The 21,670-nt window shown below is 44.9% G+C and overlaps 6 protein-coding genes across 6 annotated transcripts; 4 read left to right on the forward strand and 2 right to left on the reverse strand.

The window, feature by feature from the left end:
- Positions 1–920: 920 nt before the first annotated feature.
- On the reverse strand, positions 921–2,727 carry PtA15_18A268 (uncharacterized protein; the record flags this gene model as incomplete). Its single annotated transcript, XM_053164790.1, has 10 exons — positions 921–1,014; positions 1,107–1,161; positions 1,279–1,391; positions 1,512–1,728; positions 1,816–1,967; positions 2,046–2,159; positions 2,232–2,282; positions 2,349–2,379; positions 2,466–2,530; positions 2,594–2,727. The coding sequence occupies 10 exons, from the start codon at positions 2,725–2,727 to the stop codon at positions 921–923; spliced, it is 1,026 nt and encodes a 341-aa protein (XP_053028765.1).
- A 469-nt stretch (positions 2,728–3,196) lies between these two features.
- PtA15_18A269 (uncharacterized protein) lies at positions 3,197–5,209 on the reverse strand (the record flags this gene model as incomplete). The annotated part of the gene is made up of 5 exons (XM_053164791.1): positions 3,197–3,979; positions 4,040–4,323; positions 4,401–4,530; positions 4,616–4,747; positions 4,856–5,209. 5 exons carry the CDS (start codon positions 5,207–5,209, stop codon positions 3,197–3,199), a joined length of 1,683 nt encoding a protein of 560 aa, XP_053028766.1.
- Positions 5,210–6,987: 1,778 nt separating this feature from the next.
- On the forward strand, positions 6,988–8,292 carry PtA15_18A270 (uncharacterized protein; the record flags this gene model as incomplete). The annotated part of the gene is made up of 6 exons (XM_053164793.1): positions 6,988–7,132; positions 7,268–7,396; positions 7,717–7,752; positions 7,832–8,024; positions 8,107–8,198; positions 8,276–8,292. The coding sequence occupies 6 exons, from the start codon at positions 6,988–6,990 to the stop codon at positions 8,290–8,292; spliced, it is 612 nt and encodes a 203-aa protein (XP_053028767.1).
- A 2,435-nt stretch (positions 8,293–10,727) lies between these two features.
- Positions 10,728–11,130, forward strand: PtA15_18A271 (uncharacterized protein; the record flags this gene model as incomplete). Its single annotated transcript, XM_053164794.1, has 2 exons — positions 10,728–10,889; positions 11,026–11,130. 2 exons carry the CDS (start codon positions 10,728–10,730, stop codon positions 11,128–11,130), a joined length of 267 nt encoding a protein of 88 aa, XP_053028768.1.
- A 2,517-nt stretch (positions 11,131–13,647) lies between these two features.
- On the forward strand, positions 13,648–14,456 carry PtA15_18A272 (uncharacterized protein; the record flags this gene model as incomplete). The annotated part of the gene is made up of 4 exons (XM_053164795.1): positions 13,648–13,687; positions 13,765–13,997; positions 14,083–14,179; positions 14,281–14,456. The coding sequence occupies 4 exons, from the start codon at positions 13,648–13,650 to the stop codon at positions 14,454–14,456; spliced, it is 546 nt and encodes a 181-aa protein (XP_053028769.1).
- A 4,391-nt stretch (positions 14,457–18,847) lies between these two features.
- PtA15_18A273 (uncharacterized protein) lies at positions 18,848–20,141 on the forward strand (the record flags this gene model as incomplete). Its single annotated transcript, XM_053164796.1, has 3 exons — positions 18,848–18,975; positions 19,073–19,421; positions 19,518–20,141. The coding sequence occupies 3 exons, from the start codon at positions 18,848–18,850 to the stop codon at positions 20,139–20,141; spliced, it is 1,101 nt and encodes a 366-aa protein (XP_053028770.1).
- Positions 20,142–21,670: the final 1,529 nt, after the last annotated feature.

Genomic DNA, 21,670 nt, shown 5'->3' on the forward strand with positions numbered 1-21,670 from the left:
AAGTTCACAATGTGCCCGATTTGGCCCGCGCCCCTGCCAGCACCCGGGCACATCCTATGCACAGCCGACCCCCCATCAAAGGGAACCCTCGCCGAACAACAAGGGGCGTGCAGTCCCGTCTCCCCGGGAGGCTCACCTGATAGAAGTGGGGCAAGTGCAAGCCGGGGAGCCAAAGAGTTTCTCAAGCTGGAATATCTTCTCCTCCACAATTTGGAGGACACTGCCCCAGTTCTATATGTGCATGTCAATGTGGCACACGCTCAGCCCCGGCTCCGGCACAACCGAAAGTTCGGCCGCCCTGCGCCGGCCGACCTGGAAGCCCTTCCAGAGCCAGATCCAGATTCCAGATGCAGACATATCTGGTCGAGATCCGGACGAGCGGACCCTACCAGACCTGTGAGTTTTGCGATCCCTGGCTCAGATCTGGATCTACGACACATCCAATGACGCACCAGTGATCCTTGACACACGCTCTCGAAAGTTCTCATCTCCATCCAGCTTCTTCTTCGCTTGCCAAGAGTGCCTGTTTGATGTGCTGAGCCTGAACTGCGGCGCATTGGGCCCGGAAAACGTGTCACACCCGCACCAAAACCTCTGGGAATAACATGAGCTATGCCATAGATGTTACAGTATGTACATTAATTATGCTGGCCACAGTTCGAGGCCAAACCCTTGGCGCATCGGGTCTCCCTTCAGGAAGTTCATGGCACAGCCGGCCCAACGATCATATACACCCCCCCCCCCCCCACTCAAGCTGAACAGATGAACGTCATTTTTTTTTGGCAAGGCCACAAAGTCTGTATATGTGTTAGTGTAATTGTAGAGCATTGTAACTTCAGCAGCCTGCCGACCAATGACTGATGTGCGCAAGACATGGATACCCCCACGTCCCACCTGCACGTACAAAAAAATAGACACACTCATAATGTTTTGAACTTGTTCGAAGCTTGAACGAGCTCTCGGGCGATCCCGTCTTCCTTTGCAGAATGGCCGCAATCCGGGATGATTTTGAACCTGGAAGAAGAAAGAGGCGAGGAGTTGCAGAATAATAAATGTTGATCTCAGCGGCGCTCAGAAAGATGCGATGGAGGAGAAGACAGACGCACTCTGCCTCGGGCCACGCTTTGTGCAGCTCCCACGCCGTTGTGGCCGGACATACACCTACCAAATACGAACTCGAGAGATCAGCCCCTCTTTCACTTGCTCCATTTCAATGGTCTAGGACCGCTGCAAAAAAAAAAAAAGATAAGGAGGCATGATCGAGAAGATCGCACTGACAGTCGTATCGGCCCTGGATGATCACAGCGGGGATGTGGCGGATCTTGTCGACTTCTCCCTTTTCCAACAGCTGTCCGTCGCGCATCCATCCGCCATTCACAAAGTAGTGACACCTACAAAGACATCCAACAAAACAGAACATAAATCACGGGCGGGGTAGAGGGTGTCGCTAGGCAGTGAGAAGCAAACAAAGAACTGATGGGGGGAGGGGGGGTTTGGAGAAGGGACTAAACTCGATGCGCGCAAACTTATCCGAAAAGTCGTCCTCATACGCCTTCTTGACGTAGTCTGGATCGACCAGCAGCCGGCTGGTCGAGCATTCCCACGCCGACCAGCGCTTGGCGGCCTCGGATCGGACGGCCTTGTCGGGGGAGACGAGGCGCTTGTAGTACGCTCCCATCAGGTCGTTCCGCTCCTCTGGCGGGATGATCGAGACGTATTCCTCCCAATCTGCGGGCACCACAAACCCCGAAGTGCAGATATATAGTCAGCACGAACTTCAGTGGGTAAACGAAATGCAAAGGGATGGTGGCCGACATTCGGGGAAGATGAAGCTGGTCCCGGGGCCTTGGTAGAAAAACTCCAGCTCGGCGCGCCGGAGGGCGAAGATGCCGCGCAGGATGAGCCCTTTGACGCGGTCGGGATGGGCCTGTGCGTATGCCAAGGACAGAGTCGAGCCCCAGGATCCCCTATCCAGCCAACAACAACAAACAAAATGAGCCATCAACACGATTTCTCGAAGCCGATCCTCCAGCTATTGGTCGTACCCGAAAACCACCCATTTCTCGATCTTCAGGTGCGCGCGGATCTTCTCGATGTCGGCGACCAGATGCCAGGTGGTGTTTTCCTCCAGACACGACGGCGGCGTCGACTTTCCCGATCTGCATGCACAAAGCCCGGGTGGATGTAAGGCCCAATATCCGGATGCAGGGATGTTCGGGGGAAGAACCCACCCGCGTTGGTCAAACACCACGATCCGGTAGCTCGCGGGGTCGAATAATCGTCTGCATGTGTGTCCCGCTCGTTAATTTCGCCTCCTTGGTGTCCGATGGTCTGGGGACACCACTCACCGGTCCTCGGGCGAACATCCGCCGCCGGGTCCTGCTCAGATCTTCGGGCAGCGTAAGCAGGTCGTTTCACGCTTTTGTCGGTCAGCGGCATAAGAGAGAGAGAAAGGGCCCGCTGACCTCCGTGGATGAAGACGATCGGATTGCCCTGCGGATTGCCCGATTGTTCGAGATAGAGAGAATGGCTGTGGTCGGAAGCACGCAACTAAGTCTTGAGGCCAGGATGAGGTTGGAGGGAGCACACGCACAGGTCGGACACTTGGAGATGCTCGCTCGCGAATGGCTCGACCGGGCCGAACAGGACGCTGCTGCTCATGATGCTGGTCTTCTTTCCTCGCCTGCAGTGGTCTTCGGCTGCTGGTGTGGCCATCGATGACGTCATCCAGAGTCACGCCGGGCTGTCACCAGGGCTTTCACGCTCCAGCCAGTGTCTGCTGAAGTGGATGATGAGTTTTTCACCCCATAAGGCTGTAGTGCCCTTCAATCGAGCAAACCCATTACTGGCTCACTCTGCTACCTGAGGGACATTCATCAAAGGTCTGGGTGCTTCGCTCAGCTGTGTGAGTAGGATCAGGGACCTTGGCCTGAAGCCTATGGATTGCTGGATGAAATGATGACAGAGAAATACGGTCGCACATGGGCCCAGGAATTACATTTCAGGAGATGGGGCGAAATTCAATGGGTGGGTTGGAAATGGGGCAGTTCAACTTCAAGGATATATGTAGATTAGACGGCATTCACACTTCACCTGAACAAGACCAATCACATAGAAGAAAAGAGTTCTCCATCCAGTATTGATTGGCCAAGAAAGACGAGGACCTGACGGAGACAAGCTGAAAAAGCCCAGCAGGTCATTTGAGTATTGTAGAGGCACCTTTGTCTTTGCTGCCTGGCACGACCGAGAATCTCCCCTCGACAAACCAGCCGGGCTTAGCGGCTTCAAGCGTAGCCTGTTGCCTGGCCCTCTGCGCGGCAGGGTCGACGAGTTCGAGGCCCTGGACGGGGGTGAAGACCAAGGAGGAGGAGGTGCCGGAGGTGAGGGCCGACTGGCCCGACGAGGCCGCACTCGAGCGCAGGGCCGAGAGTCGGTTCTTATTGGCCTTCGAGAGCTTCGCTCGCGACCTGCTCTCGCCGGCATTCAGGCGCACCTTGCCCGTCGCATTCCCCCCAAGCATGCCCAGCCCTTTGGTTTCGTCGAACGAGCCGATCTCTTCCTCCGCCTCGCCAAACCGCAGCCGGTTCGTCAGCTTCTTCAACTCCGTCTGCGCGTGCGCCTCCTTGGCCTTCCGAGCCCGCTTTCCCCCGCGTCGTTTCTTCGGTCCTTCCGAGGGGACCGGGAGCGCTTTGGTCAGCTTCTGGGGCGGCGGCTCGGCGAGTTTCTCGAGCTTGATTTTGATCTCTTCTTTCAGCTTCATCCCGTATGACCCGTCTAGATATTGTCGACTATGGTCCATCCTGGTTGCCAATACACATTTCGCACCAATCGTCCTTTGGGCCTTCATCCTGAATGGCTCCTCCGTGTTCCGAACTAGGTCACACTGATATATAAACCCGGTATGGAGCCTTTGCTGTGAGTGGGTCGAATGAGCCGTTGAGAAGCCAGTAGCCAAGTTTTTCTTTTGGGCGCCTAGCAACTGAAAGAAAGAAATTGGGTGAGATCGGTGAACAGTAAGAAAAGCGAGGGCAATACTTACATGAACGTTGCACGAAGGCATCTTGCTCAACCCACTTAAACCGCCCGCAACACCCATCAGCTTGGCGGCAGTCCGGGTCCCGACGATTGCAGAAAGATTCGGGGCCATGAGTGACATGCGGGATTCCACGTATTCTAAGATCTTCCGCCTGGCGTCTTCGAGTTCTTCAGCAGCCAAAACCGCCTTGTCGACGCGATTCCATTCAAGCTCTGTCAACACTCGATCGTCAGATACCGTGGCTGCCTCGACTGTGACAATCATCGCTGTCGCCGAGCTCAAGACATCTGGAAGAAAAGAAGGCTACCGGTTAGTCAACCTCGTACCGTAATGAGCAAAGATAAACTAGCAAAAGGCTGCTTACTTTCGAAGCCTCTAACTGAGCTGAGGTCCGGTGTATTCCCAAACAACCTTACAGCTCTTAGATATTCATATGGGTTGGGAAGCAATCGTTCGAGGTTGGGAAAGCGGGGCGCGTAATGATCCCTAATGAACTAAAAATTGCTAGCACACCAGTTTCAGTCCCTCGGACATAGTAACAGAGACAGGTGAAAAAATCTTGCAAGATCGGGGACTCACCTTATGTACTACCATCACTTCGTTGTCGATCTCGACCGCCAAATTGTTTGCTTGAACGATCAGTCGGTATTCGGCGGCATCGTTACTCATGGCGGTCTCGCCAGAAGGATTTTCGGCGTAATGCTCAATTTTCTGTTCGGGAGGGGAGAAAAAAAGGATGAGTATTAGCACGATATGCTACCTCAGGCCAAGTAAGGATCTGGAAAACAATAAGACCGCCGAACCCAGCAGATTACGTACTGCCATTACATCCTTGAGCGTTCGACTATTCCACAGCTTGGCGACCGATCCGACATCGTCAATATCGGTCAACACCATCTTTTTGACGTCGTCGATGTCCATCTCCTGGGCGGGTTCGGTGCCATTGGTGGGCAAGCTGAGCAAGCCGGTCTTGTCGTCCATCTCTGCACCGTCCTCATCATCGTCGTTGTCTTCGCTGTCTTCGCCATCGGCCGCGCCACCGTGTTTGCGCTTCGAGCCTCCTGAGACCGGCAAGTTCGGCCGCACAAAGCCGTCCTCGTCCACCTCTCCAGGCGCTCCTTCGGAGCCCGAATCCCCGTCGAGATCGTTGAGGAGCTCGTCCGCGAGGTCCATCGGACGATGCAAGTGATGCTATTCGGCTTTTTTTGTTTGATCTTGAGTTGTAACGCCGTCGTTACTATGTAGCTTAATTCGGGTCGCGATGTGCTTGGCGGTTCTGGAAAGAGCACGCAGACGGACGCAGACTGAATCAATTTCACTGTGCGGGACAATCCGGGGGTCTCTGCGGGTGTCAAAGTATTGCCCGGCCTCCGTCACCTATCGTCCCCCCGCAAAATGCCAAGTTGCCCCAATGGTCCATCAGTCCATCGGGGAGAATTTTCTTTCAATAGGGGGGTTCACATTTGATATTTGGCAGAAAAAAGAAATCAAATCAGCAGAGAAATCAAGGTTTTCACTTACGACTCCCAGCCAATTTGGCTGGATAGTTAATTACTTTCCAAAACAGCAAGCAGTGCAGTGTAAGCAAAACCATCAGCGCTCACCCTCAAATGGGAACCATCCTAATTGGGAATTCCAACTGGCGTTTCATTTTTAGAACTCTTGAAAGAGCTTCTATTGCGCAAACTGAACCTAACTGTGCCAGACTCAAGGTATTTTGTAAGGTGCAATGGTGTTGCAGCCCCACCTTCCAAATGTCCACAGGGTGGATCAATCCAGCTCTGCCCAACGCTATAGTCCTGCTTTCAACAGCTCTCATATGAAAACCCATATTTGTTTTTTATCTTTTAAAATGTCCCCAGAATTTTATAGCTGCTGATGGGCCACTGTTTTACAGTAACTTTCCCTATAGTTTATAACTAAAAGAGGTACAACACAGAGGTAAGTAGACTTAAAATCCCATTCTGTTGTACAAACAAACCGGACTTGACAAGTCCTTTGAAATTGAAATGAGGGCCCCATCCTGCATGGTTGGTACAAGGAAGAAATTTCTCCACCACTCTTTAGGAGGATGGCTGAACATACAAAAAAAACTCAGTTGATTGAAGCAATTTTGATTTGCCAGGCTCACACTCTTGCCTGGAGGCTGACTAGTTTTTCTCAATCTGAGTCAAGCAGACAGGAAAACAATTTTGTGCGGTTATGTTTTCTGCATCAAGTTGACATGGCTTCATGGCTGATAAGCTGTAAATAACTATTCACCCTGATTGTATTGCAAGCTTCATTGATGGTTATCTGACATAAAGCAAAACCATTATCATCATGTGGCATCTTGCCATAAAAACCTTCTTTGCACTGACAGGCAAATATGTAGACTACATGATCAGACTTTTCTCAGTCCCTGAAAATAAGGTTTAAGTTTTTCAATACATATGATTTTCTGGTTCTATATTCCTTAACTTTGTCACCCCTAATTGTAAGTGTGCTGTATGTTTTGGCTTTTAGAGGATACAATTACCAATAATTCAATCCACTAGATATTTTACAGGATCAATTACCAGGTTTTGACGGGAAAAAACTCATACATGATTTCCCATACATATTTAGGCTCTTCAGGCCCCTCTGGATTGATTTTTCAGGGTTTGTAACAGTGTGAGTCGTATCTTTCAGCCATATTTTCTTGCAGTTTTTACAACAACAGTGTTGCTGACTCACATATCTTTTCATGGCTTGACAGTGAATAAATTTCATACACTACTAGTACACTATACAGAATAAGATTTAAAATTAGTTTGGGAAGTTTCACTGTATCATTGAGACTCAATTGTGAAATTCTTGCTTCTTGCAGGTGGTGGCAAACCCGGGCACAACACACCTTATCATTTGCTTAAACCTAGGAAGGAATAATAAGGATCAACAATTTTCCTTATCTGATTAATTTCAAATTCACAATGGGAGCTCATTCAAATTGCCTGAAATTATCAGCTTTGTTATTTGCCTTTTTCTTCTTAAAAGCAGTTCAAGGCTCATATCTATGGGGAAAGCTCAATTGGACACAACAGTCAGAGGATTTGACTGAGAAATTAATTGCAGAAAGTATGCATCATTTTATTTGCCTTAGCCATCATCACTTTCATAATTAGGTTTTCTATAAGCTATGAGTCTGGCTGACCTATAATCCTTCCAATTGTTGAAATCGATTATCTGTTACTAACAAAAACAAAAATTCAGTCAGCCAAGAAGACAATGGGCACTCAGTCACCCACATACTGCGAAGCCCAAGTTACAATCCAAGCTGGACAGAACAACAAGATGCAAAGAAACACATTTTAGGAATAATCCAGATGGGAAATCATAGAAGTAAGCTAAGAAAACAAATGAATCTTCATCCATGCATTCATGAGGGGGCTTCAAGCTTGTATTTTCAACATGCAGGATGAATTTCAGAAACCCCCAATTCAGGAATTTTGTGACCTTGTCCTTTTGTTTCTCCATGATAGTTGGTTGATTGAATTCAGAACAGATGTTTTGTGCTGGCAGTCCCAACTCCCTGGATTGAGGGTTGATGAGTGAGGTCCTGCATGCAGAAAACAATCCAAGTTTCAATTTCAAATCCCCTAGTGATTATATCCAGACATTAATTTTGGAACTGTTTTGAATTTCATCCTTAATTCTGATAGTGATAGAGCCTGAGAAATCTGGATGGGAAAAGCAAAGTATGTATTCATGGGGTTTTCAAAACAATAGCTTCTCTCTGAAGATGAATAATAACTGTGCATTAATTCTCTCAACTAGAAATGATGAAGGAAGATTTCAATTCACTCAAACATTTTTCCAGGGGGTTTTCAAAATTGCCCCAAAGGCTTGGTGATCTTTTCAAAGACGAGGACTCAAAATATGATCTCTGCTATGGAAATTTTTATAGGCTGAAAGAAATACATACAACTATGGAGAATTTGCTTCCTGCCTTTCAGGTTGAAAATTCAATGTATGTGAAAATCCAAATCTATCATGAGAGCTATAAGGATAGGATTTGAGCTGAAACAATAGTATTTATCCTTTATTATCAGAATACCAAATTATAAAGAGATTGAGGATATATTTACAAGATTACTTCAGGAACTGCTTGGCACTGTAGTTCAAATGAGTCCTACTATTAAAAGTGAATCATTACATTCAAGGTTCTTGTATCTGCAAAGGACCATGTTTGAAACAATCTACTACTTCTTCAAATATCAGCTTATAGGAGTGCATGAATTTGTTACACTGTTTAGAAAACACAACACTATATTTGAGTTTTCAAAACTTGTTTTCCAATCATATAGGCATCAACAACACTTGATCTCAAGTGAAATTTTACCTCAGAGCAGAAAAAATGTTCTGGATAATTGGTATTACTCCTCCTTCAAGTTTTTCTTGGAAGGTAAGCTAATGATCTTTAGTTTTCCATTAGAAACTTTTGACTGAGGATAAAAATTTTCTACTATCGCATCTACATCTTGCCATAGGAATAGGAGAAAGAGACAGGCACCTTTTTTCACATGAATATGCTAAAAATTCATTTTTATACTACATGAAACTGCCTGAGGGGGAAAAGAGTCAAGGATTAAAGATGAAGATATCACATATCATAGAGATGACCTTTGGTGTTGATCATCAGGGAAAAGAAGGAAAAATATTACCGGATCCAACATCCAGAGAATGGAGTATACTTTATTTCAAAAATAATAATTTTGAAGAATTGATTGATGCTTTCATCAACATTGATGCCTTTGAAGAGCAGGGAAAATCCAGTTTAGAGTTAACACTCTTGTTCCAGCTTATTGAGTATTTGAAAGAATACTATCCACAAGAGACTCAGGAGATCCTGAAAGGAAAAAATGAATTCCACAAAAAGTTTAATTTGATATCATCAAGTACTCAGTTGCTTTCAAAGTTAGAAAACATTCAGATTTATTTGGAAAGGGAATTCAAAAAGCCAAGTTGGAACGTTCCCATTTTTTCCAAAAAGGATAAAGAGGCAACAGAGAAGAGGTTATTTGAACTGGAATCATTTGCAAAGTATATAAAAAGTATGGAAGCAGAAAAATATCAAGACAATGAGAAAATTGACTATCATAGTTCACTTTACAGATATTGTCACTATGGTATTATTTCTGATAGAATTGAATCTCTGAAGTTAAAGCTTATTGAATTAAGTGAGTACTATGAAAAAATATAAAACATAGAACTCATGAATTAATTTCTGTCCTCAAAGATACATTTTTGAATATTTGAATTATATTGCCTCTTTCGGCGCTTGTATCTAAGTGGATATATTCTCATTTTTGAATTTATAGGAGAGGGAGGATTTTTTTCATTTCTATTTTCTATGTGATATGGGTTCTTTCATATATCTTGTTTCCTCTTTTGGTTAAGAATTCATCTTATGCAGTAGCAATAGGGGTTTCACAATAAGGAAAAACGGGAAGGTGTTTGAGCGCTTGCAAGTATTGTTATGAGGATGCTTGGGGCAATTTCTTGCAGGACTTCACGCCAAATTTTTAAGTGAGTATGTCAACCGCAAGTAAAGAAATTTAGTGCCGCGGGAAGCAAAAATGGTTACTGTGAAACCCCCTAATAGATTTTTCTGCAGGATAAAGTTTAAGTAGCCTTGGAAAATCTTATCCGCTTTATTCAGCTTTTCCAAAAGATTTTGAAAGATTTTCCCTCCTGCATTTGGATCTACTGGGAATCAAGTGACACAAATTAGTCTGATCTCAGTACTGCCCACACAACAAGCACATGCGCAAAGGGTCTGGTTTCAAACCCCCCGGGCCTGTTGAAAGTGCCAGCTGGTTTGATCTGCACCAATGTCAAATATTATGATGATATAGAAAAATTGTTAACAATCAAAACACAGGTGTAAACCTGGCTGTGTTTGCGTATGTAGGTCTGGTCAGCCGGCCGGCCCAACTGGAACTGGAGCCCCGCCGCACCTTTTGTCCTGGGTCAGGTCAGCCGTCCAAACTTGTCCCGTAGCCTGCCGGGTCGTGGTCTAACTTAACTGAGTCCCTCTATTGGAGAGAGGCCGCCCTCCCGCAGGGACCCCCCGAAGGAGGTCGCTTCGCTCCCCCGAGGAGGAGGGACTTGGCTAAGAGCATTCACATTTGTTCCGTAGATTTTCAGGTTAAATCAGCTTGAGTAATTAGCCTCAGGCTTGATCTCAGGCTAGGAAGGGTCGCTAAATAGCGAGCGTTAACCTGAACTCAAGCGGTTTGATCGACCAGGGTAGCCCGGACCGATGCGATTGCCGGTTGGGTTAAGTTGCAATGCGAGTGCTCAAGTTAGGGTCGCGGGTAGCCCACGGGTAGACCCGAGCCACTCTGTGTACCCGCCGAGTCCCGACTCACCGCGACGGGCCCGGGTAGAGGCGGTGGACCCGAATTGACAGGGGGACCGTCATCTACGCCAGAGTTGGGACTGGGCACTCGAAAGTTTTCAGTCACCGATACCCTCACTAGCCCGGACTCACCAAGAAAAACAGGTCATCAACCACTCGTCTCGTAAGTCACCTCTCATTTCATTACTGTGTGTTATCGAAACATTTGGATATATCCCGGACGGCGCTGACACTTCCTCTGTTTCCTTTTTGGTTTAAAATCCAGTTAACGCTCTACAGTAGTAGCACGCATAGAGTAATCTTAACAAAATGGACGCCTCGTCTCTCAGCTCTCAAGATTCAGCCCAGTTGAATCGACTGATCGAACAGAAACAGATGAAGGATTTCTTGAAACTCTATTCGTCTTTAGTCGAAAGATGTTTTACAAGTTGCTGTCAAGATTTCACCTCGAGAGCCCTATCTTCCAAGGAGGTAAGTAATGCTTTAATTTCGATGAACTCAGGAAACATAAAAGTTTAGATGATCTTTTCTTTCAGAAGAGTCTGGCCGCTGACACCTCTCTCCATTTCTCGCTTCTCCCCCATTTGTCTACACTTTCTTTGATTAGGAAAGTTGCGTGAACAATTGTGCGGATAAATTTCTGAAACATTCCGAACGAGTTGGCGCTAGATTCTCAGAACATAACGCCGAAATGATGCAAAAACGATCCTAATAACCCCCCCCCCCCCCCGATAACTTCTTTCATCACTGAATTACGTGCCAACTCTACTTGTTACCAGAAAGCCCCCCATCGACATCGGATAAACGAAAAACGAGATCAATTCAAACCTGTGACATCTAAGCTAGTGTCTGAGACAAGAACTTGCCGGTGTACTACATATACATCAATTGTTCGATGGCCATTAAATAGAATTTTCATTTAACACATCCCCCTGAGACCCATGTTATTAAAAACGAAAGAGTATTTTCACTAGGCCTACTTACCAAGGGGCAATGACTCAATATGAGCACACATCTGATTCCAGATAATTGATGAGCGGCCGTCACCACAAAGAGATTACAGTCGAGCGTTTGTTTGGGGACATTTCCGGTGCTCCGTGTGTCTTCATACTGGAGCGACCTTTGGCGACCCGGCAGAGATCTTTGGGGAATGATCAGATCTGCTTGGACCAGCAATGTCCCGCCGATGTGACTGCCACTAAAGCCTGAATGAGTTTCCTTCCACCAAATTCCATCCATTCATTCTCGTCCCAAGTCCGTGGCCCTTTGGTAGGCCAGCCTGCAGCCAGAATATTCATTAACTCATCGTGTCTTGGAGGGACTTCCATCAAGCCAGACTTTCTTTGCAAGATTAGCGTGACCACACCTGCATCCCACCAACGAAGATTGACGATTGGCCATGTCTTCCCGTCTGAAGGAGGACCTCTTTTTTTGGCCCAGGGGAGGCTGCTCCAAGATATCACTCGAGCGGTGGTTGTCAACCACCACAGATGCTTGATTCTTCTTGTGCTAAATCCTTGCATCCAAGCACGTCTCCCTGTTCCGTAATCATTCGGACCGAGCCTATTGGCTCTATGCCCGGCCGGAGTTCCCATGGCCTGGAAAGTAGAAAAGAGGCCCCATGGACAAGTGCGCTCGAGCATGCTGCTTCTTTTCTCATCTGGTGTAAATATTTAAATAACTCATTTGATGTGCCCCTGCAGGCCCCTGCTAATGTATAGCTGCGGATTTCCTGCTTTTCAATCTTGAAAGCAAGCCCTATATGTATTCGTTCGATGCACAGCTTTGACTTGGCCATCTTCGATTAATCATTCTCCCGCCTTGCCCTTATGCATACGGACATTAAAAAGGGGTGGTGTTGACGAGTATCTGATTGCTGGTCGAAGCTTGAAAACTCTCGGGCGTAGTTTGAACAAAACTAAACTCTCAGCTATCTAATTAGTAAAGCATGCTTTCGAAGTGGTGGACCTGGACCAGCGCACAAAAAAGAAAACTTGCTGGGATGACATCGCTTGCCTTACTTGATGCAACTAACAAAAGTATGTATCAACAAGTGTCAAGCGCTACCGATTAGGAATGCGAATAGAAATTCCAGACAAAGTTTTCGAGGTCATGGCCCATACGAATTCGTACCATAGTTCTGCCGGTGAGCACTCTGGCGGATAACAAACTCCGACTCCACTGGGCTTTGAGAATTACAAAGACAAACTGTAAGACCGGTGCTCTCGCCATCGTGCGCCTGTCGCATGCTGGAGGCCAGATTAAATTATACTTTTGTCATTGACAGCCTTTCTTTAAGTGCGCCGATACTTCTAGGAATCATTAAATGAATATTTACGAGACTTTGTCATCGGAGAGTTAAACATAGGAAAAAGGCAAGTGTTTTTCACCTCAGATTTTATTGAAAGCAAGGGTTCTACAAGATGAAGATTTATTGGTTCATTTCTGACTCAAAATTTGAACACAAGTGCCCCATGGGATTGGGATTCACGCTGTGTTTCCATAATGATATTGGCACTGGCGACGGCGAAGCTTCCCGCTCTCTCTTCGTTCTCCTCCGCACCGAGAAGCTTTGCTAAGCTGAAGATATCCATGTGTACATTTTGATTTATGTATCAAGCAAGCATCAGACTCAAAATTCAATTACTCCAAATATTCCAGTAGCGACTCTTAGTAAGGAAACGTCTACTTTCTGAAGGCCTTTTCCACACGATAACTCCGCTAAAGGTTTGCATGAGATGACGAAGGATATATCGGATCTCGATTTTGAAAGATTCATATCCCCACAAGATGTTGTTATTTGAGAGGCCCGTATAGAGACGGTTCATTTGGTAGGTGGGAGAAGAAGAAAGACAAAATCGAAAGAAGGCAGGTTTACATGAGTTGAGCAAAAGTAGCCTTTTCGTTAGCCCGAACGCTGTGTGGTTGGATATGGAAAGGACATCGACATATTGATGTAATTTGCATGCAAAGAGCGTGGAGCACGCGTAGTGTCAAGTGGGTTGGCTTTGGACCAAAGGAAGTATGTCCAGGAAGTCCACACAAGCCATCGAGTCTTCTTGTTGGCTGGAACATAGAGCCCTTGGAGGCACATAAAAAGACCGCGTCTTTGGGCTCTTTCGTCGCTCATCCTCACCCATTCCACAGCTTCTCCCAGTCCTCACCCATACACGTACCATCCCAAGAAAAGATCTACTGTCGAATTTTCGGTTCCGCTTAACTGCTCATAATGTTGTTCAAGTACTTGATGGCCACCGTGGCTCTTGCAGGTGAGTAGAGCGTTTTCAGATGAGAAAGCGGTGAAGATGGATGGTGTTGACTTGGATTGCCATCGATCTTTCTATAGCCTTTGCGATGAGCTCGCCGACGGAGCCTACTGCGACAGTTGCGAAACCAGCGGACACACTGAGCAAATGCCAGACGACGATCACCGAAGTCAAGGAGCCAGTAGTCGTTTCTTGCAATGAAGGCAAGGTCGAGAAAGTGAAGTCTCACTTGATCAAGGTCCAAAAACCCGTCCAGGCGCTTTCGATCAGCATCATCTTTTCTTCTACCCTTACCATCCAAAAGGAGGTCGTCGTCAGTAACCTTTCGCCGAATCTGCCATAGCTCTTAGTCGAAGATTTGTTAACCATAACTACTTTTTGTATTCGACTATTGCTAGACTAAGTACTCTCACGAGTTCATCAAGGTGCTCATCAAATTCCAAGCCATCTTGAAGGTTATCTACTACCACCCCAAGATCTCAGCCGGCTGTACTGGTGGGCATTTGAAGCTTAAATCTGACAATTGTTGGTCGAAACGGGAAACACTGATGAACCTTATGTTTTATTACTCTTTCCTCGATTATCTTCGAGTGCAGAGGTCTATGCTAAACTTGACGCCCATTTCGACAGCATTTGCACCGTCTTTTTCAAAAAGCATGGGGTGGAGATTTACAAGATGATCCACGAGGAGGTCAGTCTCAACGTAACCGTTTGGGAGAAGTCCGGCTTCAAGTTCCAGTCCAAGGGCAACTACTCCACCATCAGCCAATAGGATCCTTTCCTTTCCCTCTTTCCAATGTCTTCTCTATCTTTGTTTCACCTCTCGGAATCCGGACCCCCCTATAAATCGATGGCCCCCGTGGAATTTTCTTCTTGTATAACCCAAGACTGTTTGTCTATCAAGGAAATCGCACTCTTGCTATCTGTTATACATATCTCTCTCACAAAGAGGGGTCGTCTCCTGACCCGTCTTGTGAAACTGCTCATGTGCCGGGCCTCGTACCCTCACCCGGTCATGGTAATGTAAGACGGCCCCATTGCAAGGAATTTTGACTTGGGCATGAGTCTCCAGAGGCGAGAAACTAGTGAAGCAAACATGAGAAAGGGACGACGATTTGGTACCACAGTGAGACGATAAAAGATTGAAGGGGAACACTAAGGAGTAATTGGTATGTATATGACAGTAGAGCGATGGTACATTGTCTCATTAGTTGTCAAGCAAACCATTTGCGTAGGTTCAGGCAGGACCCAGGAAAGCCCCTATGGAACACAGTAACCAAAATGTATGAATTTTTGGTCAAAAAACAAAAAATGTACGCACCCCAGATGTATGAATGGGAAATTTGGCGGATAAGGTACTCACCCCAATTGTATGAAGTTTTTTGGGGGACAAGGGGGGTAGTAACCAAAAATGTATGAGAATGAGGATGTGATGCCAGGGTTTTTTTTGCACCCCCCCTATATTGGTCCAGCTCTTCCTGTATCAACCACATGTCCCAATTGCAGCTGGTTTCTACACTTCCTTGCCAAGTTCTGGGATTTTTGTGCATCTTGAAGTAGCACATCTACACCATTTATTCCCAGTCACCAAAGGCTTAAATATTACGGATGCTGGTGGGAATTGTGTATCCAGCTCCCAGAGATTACATTCTCTTCTTCTTACAATGTCTCAAATTGCTTTTCTAGAACACTGGCAGAACAAATTTTTGAACACAAAAGCTCTCAAAAAAAGCAATAAAAATGTAGATGAAGAGTAACAATCAGTTGTTGATGATAGTCTATGCAGTTTTCTAGTTGAATATGAAATTTAAAATATCTTCTTCTTACATTTTTTACCTTTGTCACTGCTCCTCTGGGTATGTAGCAGAAATGGCTACTCAAAAAAGGATTTCTGGGAGTATTTCTTCACACCCGCGGCAAAAAAAAACATACGCACAAAATATGTATGAATTTTTTGAAAAAGCTCTGCACCTACGCACAAAACGTGTATGAATGGGCTCCAAAAATGTATGAATTTTTTGAAAATCTTGAAATTTAGGTTACTGTGTTCCATAGGGGCTTTCCAGGGTCCTGTTCAGGCCGTGTTGGCTTGAGAATTTGACTGTGGTGAATATTTTTCAGCTCACCCGGTTTCATGGAGTTTTAGACTGTCCAACTCAACCCTGTACCTCCCTAGCAGGTTGTCCCGCAGCTGCACACAGTCGGCGCGATCCGACCACAATTTTACAACACTGTGGCAAGAGGGAGGTACTTGAGTTAAGTCAAGGTAGCTGGATCATTCCAATCTGGTGAAGAAATCCCCCTCACTCCATCCGGTTGGACAACCTAGAAATGTCAAAACTCAGGTACATGAGGGGGGCTAGGCAGCTGGGCCTTGTCAAAGGGACACCCTGCTTGACGCAAAACTGGACAAGGAGTTGAGATTCAATTGTGCAACTTGTGCAAATTTTGCAACTTGCATGCATAAGACTTATCCAAACTATTGCAACCACAAGAAAAATGCATTGCTGCATAGCTAAAGTGAAAACTAAATCTAACCAGAACCAAGCTAAATGTAAAGAAAGAGGATCAACAAGAATATTAAAGCAAATCTCCTAGGCTCTACAGAACCCAAATCAAAAGCAGGGCTCTGGAAGGATAAGAGAATTCAAATAAACCAATTAAAGATTCAAGAAAAGAATCCTTGATTCCTAGTTCTTGTAATACATGCTGCATTCAATTATCTGAACCTTCAATAATTCAATTCTATCAGAAATTAACCCATACTGACAATATCTGTAAAGTGAATGTTGATAGTCAACTGTGTTTTTGGCAAAGTACTCTGCCTCAATGGTTTTCACATACTTTGCAAAGGTTTCCAGTTCAGACTTTTTTGTTGCCTCTGCATCTTCTTTGGAAAGAAGATTAACTTTAATCCAATTTGGTTTTTTGAATTCCTTTTCTAAATAAATTTGAATGTTTTCTAACTTTTTGATGACTTGACTACTTGAGGTCATCAAATCAAACTTTTGTTGGAAATCAGAATTTTCTTTTTGGATCTCTTCAGTCTCTTCTGGATAATATTCATTCCAATATTCTATGAACTGGAATAAAAGTGTCAATTCTAAATCAGATTTGCCTTTCTCTTCAAACAGGTTAATATTGGTGAAAGTATGAATCAATTCTTCAAAATTCTTCTTGTTGAAATAGTTTAAATTTACTGTTCTGTAAAATGGATCATACATTATTCTTTCTGCATGGCCTTCATTTGCAACAAAAGTTTTTTCCACAATTTGTGAAATCTTTCCTGTTAATCCTTGATTCTTTTCCTTTTGCGGTAAGGCCATGTAGTTTTCAAAAGAATGTCTAGCATATTCATATGAAAAAATGTTTTTGTCTCTTTTTCCCCGAACTTGACATTTTGGTTTTGATCAGAATTAAGAAAAATGCCAATAACAGTTCAACAAATCCAGGATAAAATAAAGCTTACCTTCCAACAAATATTTGAAGGGGGTGTAATACCAATTGTCAACAGCATTTCTGCTACTCTGCGGGAGAATTTCTACTGATATTAATTTTTGTTGATATTTATATGACTGGAAAACATGTTTTGCAGCTACAAATATGGTGCCATGTATTTGAAATAGAGCATCAAAGTAACTCTCTTTTACTAGCTTGTGCTTGGAGAAGTAGTTTATTGTCTCAAAGAAGAATTTCTGGAGATTCATAAATCTAAAATATAATGATTCATCCTCAAGATACTGATCCATTGCAACTACAGTAGAAATCAGCTCTTGAATCAAATTGTAGAATGTGTTATCTTCATCATTCAGTTTGCTGACATAGCATAGGAAACAAAATCATGTCAACTCCAATCCTATTGTTGATATCTCACCTTAGGCTTAAGTTTCTACATACGTTGAACTTTCTCCCTTACAAGGAGGAAGCAGTGTTTTCATGATTCCATGTATTTCTTCCAACCTTCCTAATTTTTCATAGAAGAGATTATATTTTGAGTTTTTGTCCCGCCAGATATCACCCAATAGTTCAGACAATTTTTGTGACTCAGAAAAAGAATGTCTGAGTGAATTGAAATCTTCCCACATTAATTCTGCTACAGAAAAATAATACATCAGTAATAATTATTGTGAAAATTTCAGCAGACAAAATATGTACTTTGTGTTTCCTGTTCAACCGTTTTGAGATCTGTCACTACCAAAAATAATGAATGAAAATAGTTCAAAATTGAATCCCTTGATCTTTTCATGGATGAATAATCTTGAGTTTTTTTTCCCAGCTTACTGATTGAATTTTTCAGCTGTACAATACTAGAGATTTGCCGCTTTGCAGCGTCTTGTTCATTTGGAGTTGGAGCATAACCTGGGTTTTGCAATATGTGGACTGCAGATTGTTCACTTTCTTCTTGTTCCACATGGGTGTTGTTTTTTACATGCAATCCAATTTGATGAATGATAAGTCAGGAGGTGTATTTGTAAAGAAAAATCTTCCCTAAGAAAAAAAAGACATACACACTTCTACCAATTAGCTGCTCAGTCAGACTTGAGTCTGCTGATTTACCCTTCAGATCAAACTTTTCCAGCAGATATGCGCCTCGAACCGTTTGCAAGGAGCTAAGTACTGAAAACAAAAAAGCTGACAGTTGTAGGTACTTTGAAAAAGTGCCCATTGTGAATGATAGAACACTAAGATAAATTTATGATCCTTCCTAGGGTCAAGCAAGTGATAAGAGGTGGTCTACTCAAAATGGTTTTTGTGGCAAGTAGCTTTTCAAAAAAAAAAAAAAATCTGTATGGTGAAAATAAATTTCCAGGGACAGGTCATTGTGACACATGTGAACTTTTTCCTGTCTTTGTTCTTAACCACATGATCAAGTCGGCCAGACTTGTCTTGACAACTAACAACTACATGGAACACACAAGAAAAAAATTCCTGCAAAACATCTCCAAGCCTGATACAAAACCTGATGTACGCCTCCAGAGGTGTGTTTGACCGGCAATAGGAGACCAAATCTGAGTTTGTCACTGTCAAAACAAAGGGGCAATGGGGCCGGGTCCGTAATTATGCAGTTGCGCAGGGCGTAGACCGACCCCTCCGCACTCGCGCGGCGCGGGTTCGCGCAGAGTCAGCTCGGCCCTGCCACCACCCCGGCCGGCCAGAGACAGAATGATGGTCACCCTGGACAACCGTGCCCAGCCGCCGGGCATTCCAACCACCCACCCGGTCCAGCAGGCTGTCCAAGAACCAATCGATCTGCTCATCTTGGGCGCCGGATGGTCTGCCGGATTCTTGATGTATGCGTTTGGATCTCACCACCTCGAAGCTATTTTCTCCCAACACCAAAAATGTATGGAAACTGACAAGGTTTTTCATTGGTCAATGTTTGCACAGCTCTTATCTCGATGAAAATCAGAAACACTTGACGTATCGGACAACGACGACTTGTGGAGGAGGACGATACAACTCCATCAAGTTCAAGTTCGATCCCACAGCCGACCTATCTAAATCAAGAAAGGAAGAAGAAAAAGTTCAAGAGTCGACGAACCAGTTCGAGAGCTTGCCTGACGCGCGCTCAATCCTCATCAGCTTCCCCGTCAAAAATTCCGGCGCCTCCTCCTTTCTAGTCCATTCTTATCTCAGGTCCAGATCTTCCTCTTCTTTGCTGGGCAACAGTAACGACCCAAATCTTAAGGATCATTTCGTCAACTTCATTCAGCTCGGAAGTACCGGGATATTTGATGTTCAGTCTTTTCCTCCTCTTTCTTCTTCTTTACCCTTCACAAAAACATGATGTTGATACTGAATCCTTTCCTCTTGATTGTCATTGGCAATCCAGGGAGGGCCGACGTTGAGTTCTCAAAGCAGTGAGGAAAAGAACAAGACAAAAGAGGAGGAGGAAGGAAAGATGATATGGATTGACCGACATTCGAAGTATGACAAGACAAATGCACGAGCGGAATCGGAGGACGAGTTACTGCAGCTCAACGGAAGCAAGCCGATCAGCAAGCTAGAAGTACGAACGACGGTGATGAATCTATCGGGGCTGTGGGGCGGAAGCCGAAGCATACGAAACTATGTGGGCAAGGTAGCACCGAGCATAGAAGCGCTGAGCATGAAGACGAGCGTGCACATGATCCATGGACTGGATGTGGCCCGGGCGATAGTTGCGGTGATCGACCGTTTCGACCTGGCCGCCGGCCAACGATGGATCCTCACCGACCAACGCGTTTATGACTGGTGGGACCTCGCCTCCGCTTGGGGCCTCTCAGCCCTCGACAACGCACATTCTCATCAAACAATCGGACCCCAAGCCCACTGGGTTAATCAACTCATGCAAGAACATAATATTCGCGCGTTGCCCAGACCTCCTTCCGCACTCGGTAGAGCCCTCGACAGTCGTCAGTTTTGGGACACCTTCGGACTCACTCCTGTTCGTGCTAGAATGGAACTCCTTGCTTGATATCCTTCACATATTGTCGAAAAAACACATCCATAAGAAGATGAATTATCATCAGAAAATGTTTTGGGAAATGATTGAAATTGATTTGTACAATCCTTAGTATCTCAGATCCCCAATGGCAGATCTGTTACAGGTTGTAAGCATTTATTCAGAAAACCATCATTGAAATCAATAGTACAGGTATCCCATGTAGAATTGCTGCCAGCATGCCACTGGAGACCCGAGCACCTTGCTCCTGGTCTCGGAGTCAGCCAGAGATGCCTGGGCAACCATCTCCGCACTTCTGAACGCCTCCCATCCAAACTCATCAACCTGTAAGTAACACATTCCTATTAAGAACCCTACCAACAACTGTCAGAGCTAACCCAGTCTGGAGGTGAACTAACAAATCACATTGATACATACCGCCTGTTTCAGACGACGACAACATGGACCAACCGAGCGTAGAGAACGCCTTGTGAAAGATCAAGATCAACTGGAGGCCAGTCACAACAGTACGTCTCCTGCAGAAAGACTCACCTGCATGCGGGCAAGGATATAAAAGGCTGACCTCGATGCCCATGATCCCAGGTTTTCTCTCTCAGCCAATATCACATCTCCAAATTGAGATAAAATAATCATATTTTAATGCGGCAGGGACCTGTAATATCGCTTCCTGTGCCCCAGTAGCCCCAAAAATTTCACAGTATCATGGTACATGTGCAAAGTCATGATCTGATAATTTTCAGAATTTTTCCCAGAGATATAAGGGGTGCGCGGCAGGCTTAGTAGGAAAATTACTGCTAACTGTATAGCTTTTTTGTTACACACCCAAACAGTCCCAAAATTTCAGAAATGTTTTCATTGTGGATACTCTCCGCGCCATAAATTCCTTGGCAATAGTGTGTCATGATAACATGAGATATAAGGGGTGCGCAGCGGGCTTAGTAGGAAAATGGCTGCTACAGGTATAGATTTTTTGTTACACGCTGAAACAGTCTGAAATTTTCAGGAATGTTTCAATTTTGCATATTCTCCGCGCCATAAAGCTCTTAGCAATAGTGTGTCATTAAAACATGAGATAAGTTAGCAGTCATTTTCCTACTAAGCCCGCCGCGCACCCCTTATATCTCATGTTATCATGACACACTATTGCCAAGGAATTTATGGCGCGGAGAGTATCCACAATGAAAACATTTCTGAAATTTTGGGACTGTTTGGGTGTGTAACAAAAAAGCTATACAGTTAGCAGTAATTTTCCTACTAAGCCTGCCGCGCACCCCTTATATCTCTGGGAAAAATTCTGAAAATTATCAGATCATGAATTGGCACATGCACCATGATACTGTGAAATATTTGGGGCTACTGGGGCACAGGAAGCGATATTACAGGTCCCTGCTGCATTAAAATAGGATTATTTCATCTCAATTTTCTCTAGGCTCACGGAGACCACCAAATGACTTGATTATTTTTTGGGGGGTTCATAAAAGGTTGTTATATCAAATCATTGAAAAATATCTCCAGAAAAGTAAGCCGTTTTTTTGGGGGAA

Source organism: Puccinia triticina, chromosome 18A, assembly GCF_026914185.1.
Source record: "Puccinia triticina chromosome 18A, complete sequence".
NCBI lineage: Eukaryota > Fungi > Basidiomycota > Pucciniomycetes > Pucciniales > Pucciniaceae > Puccinia > Puccinia triticina.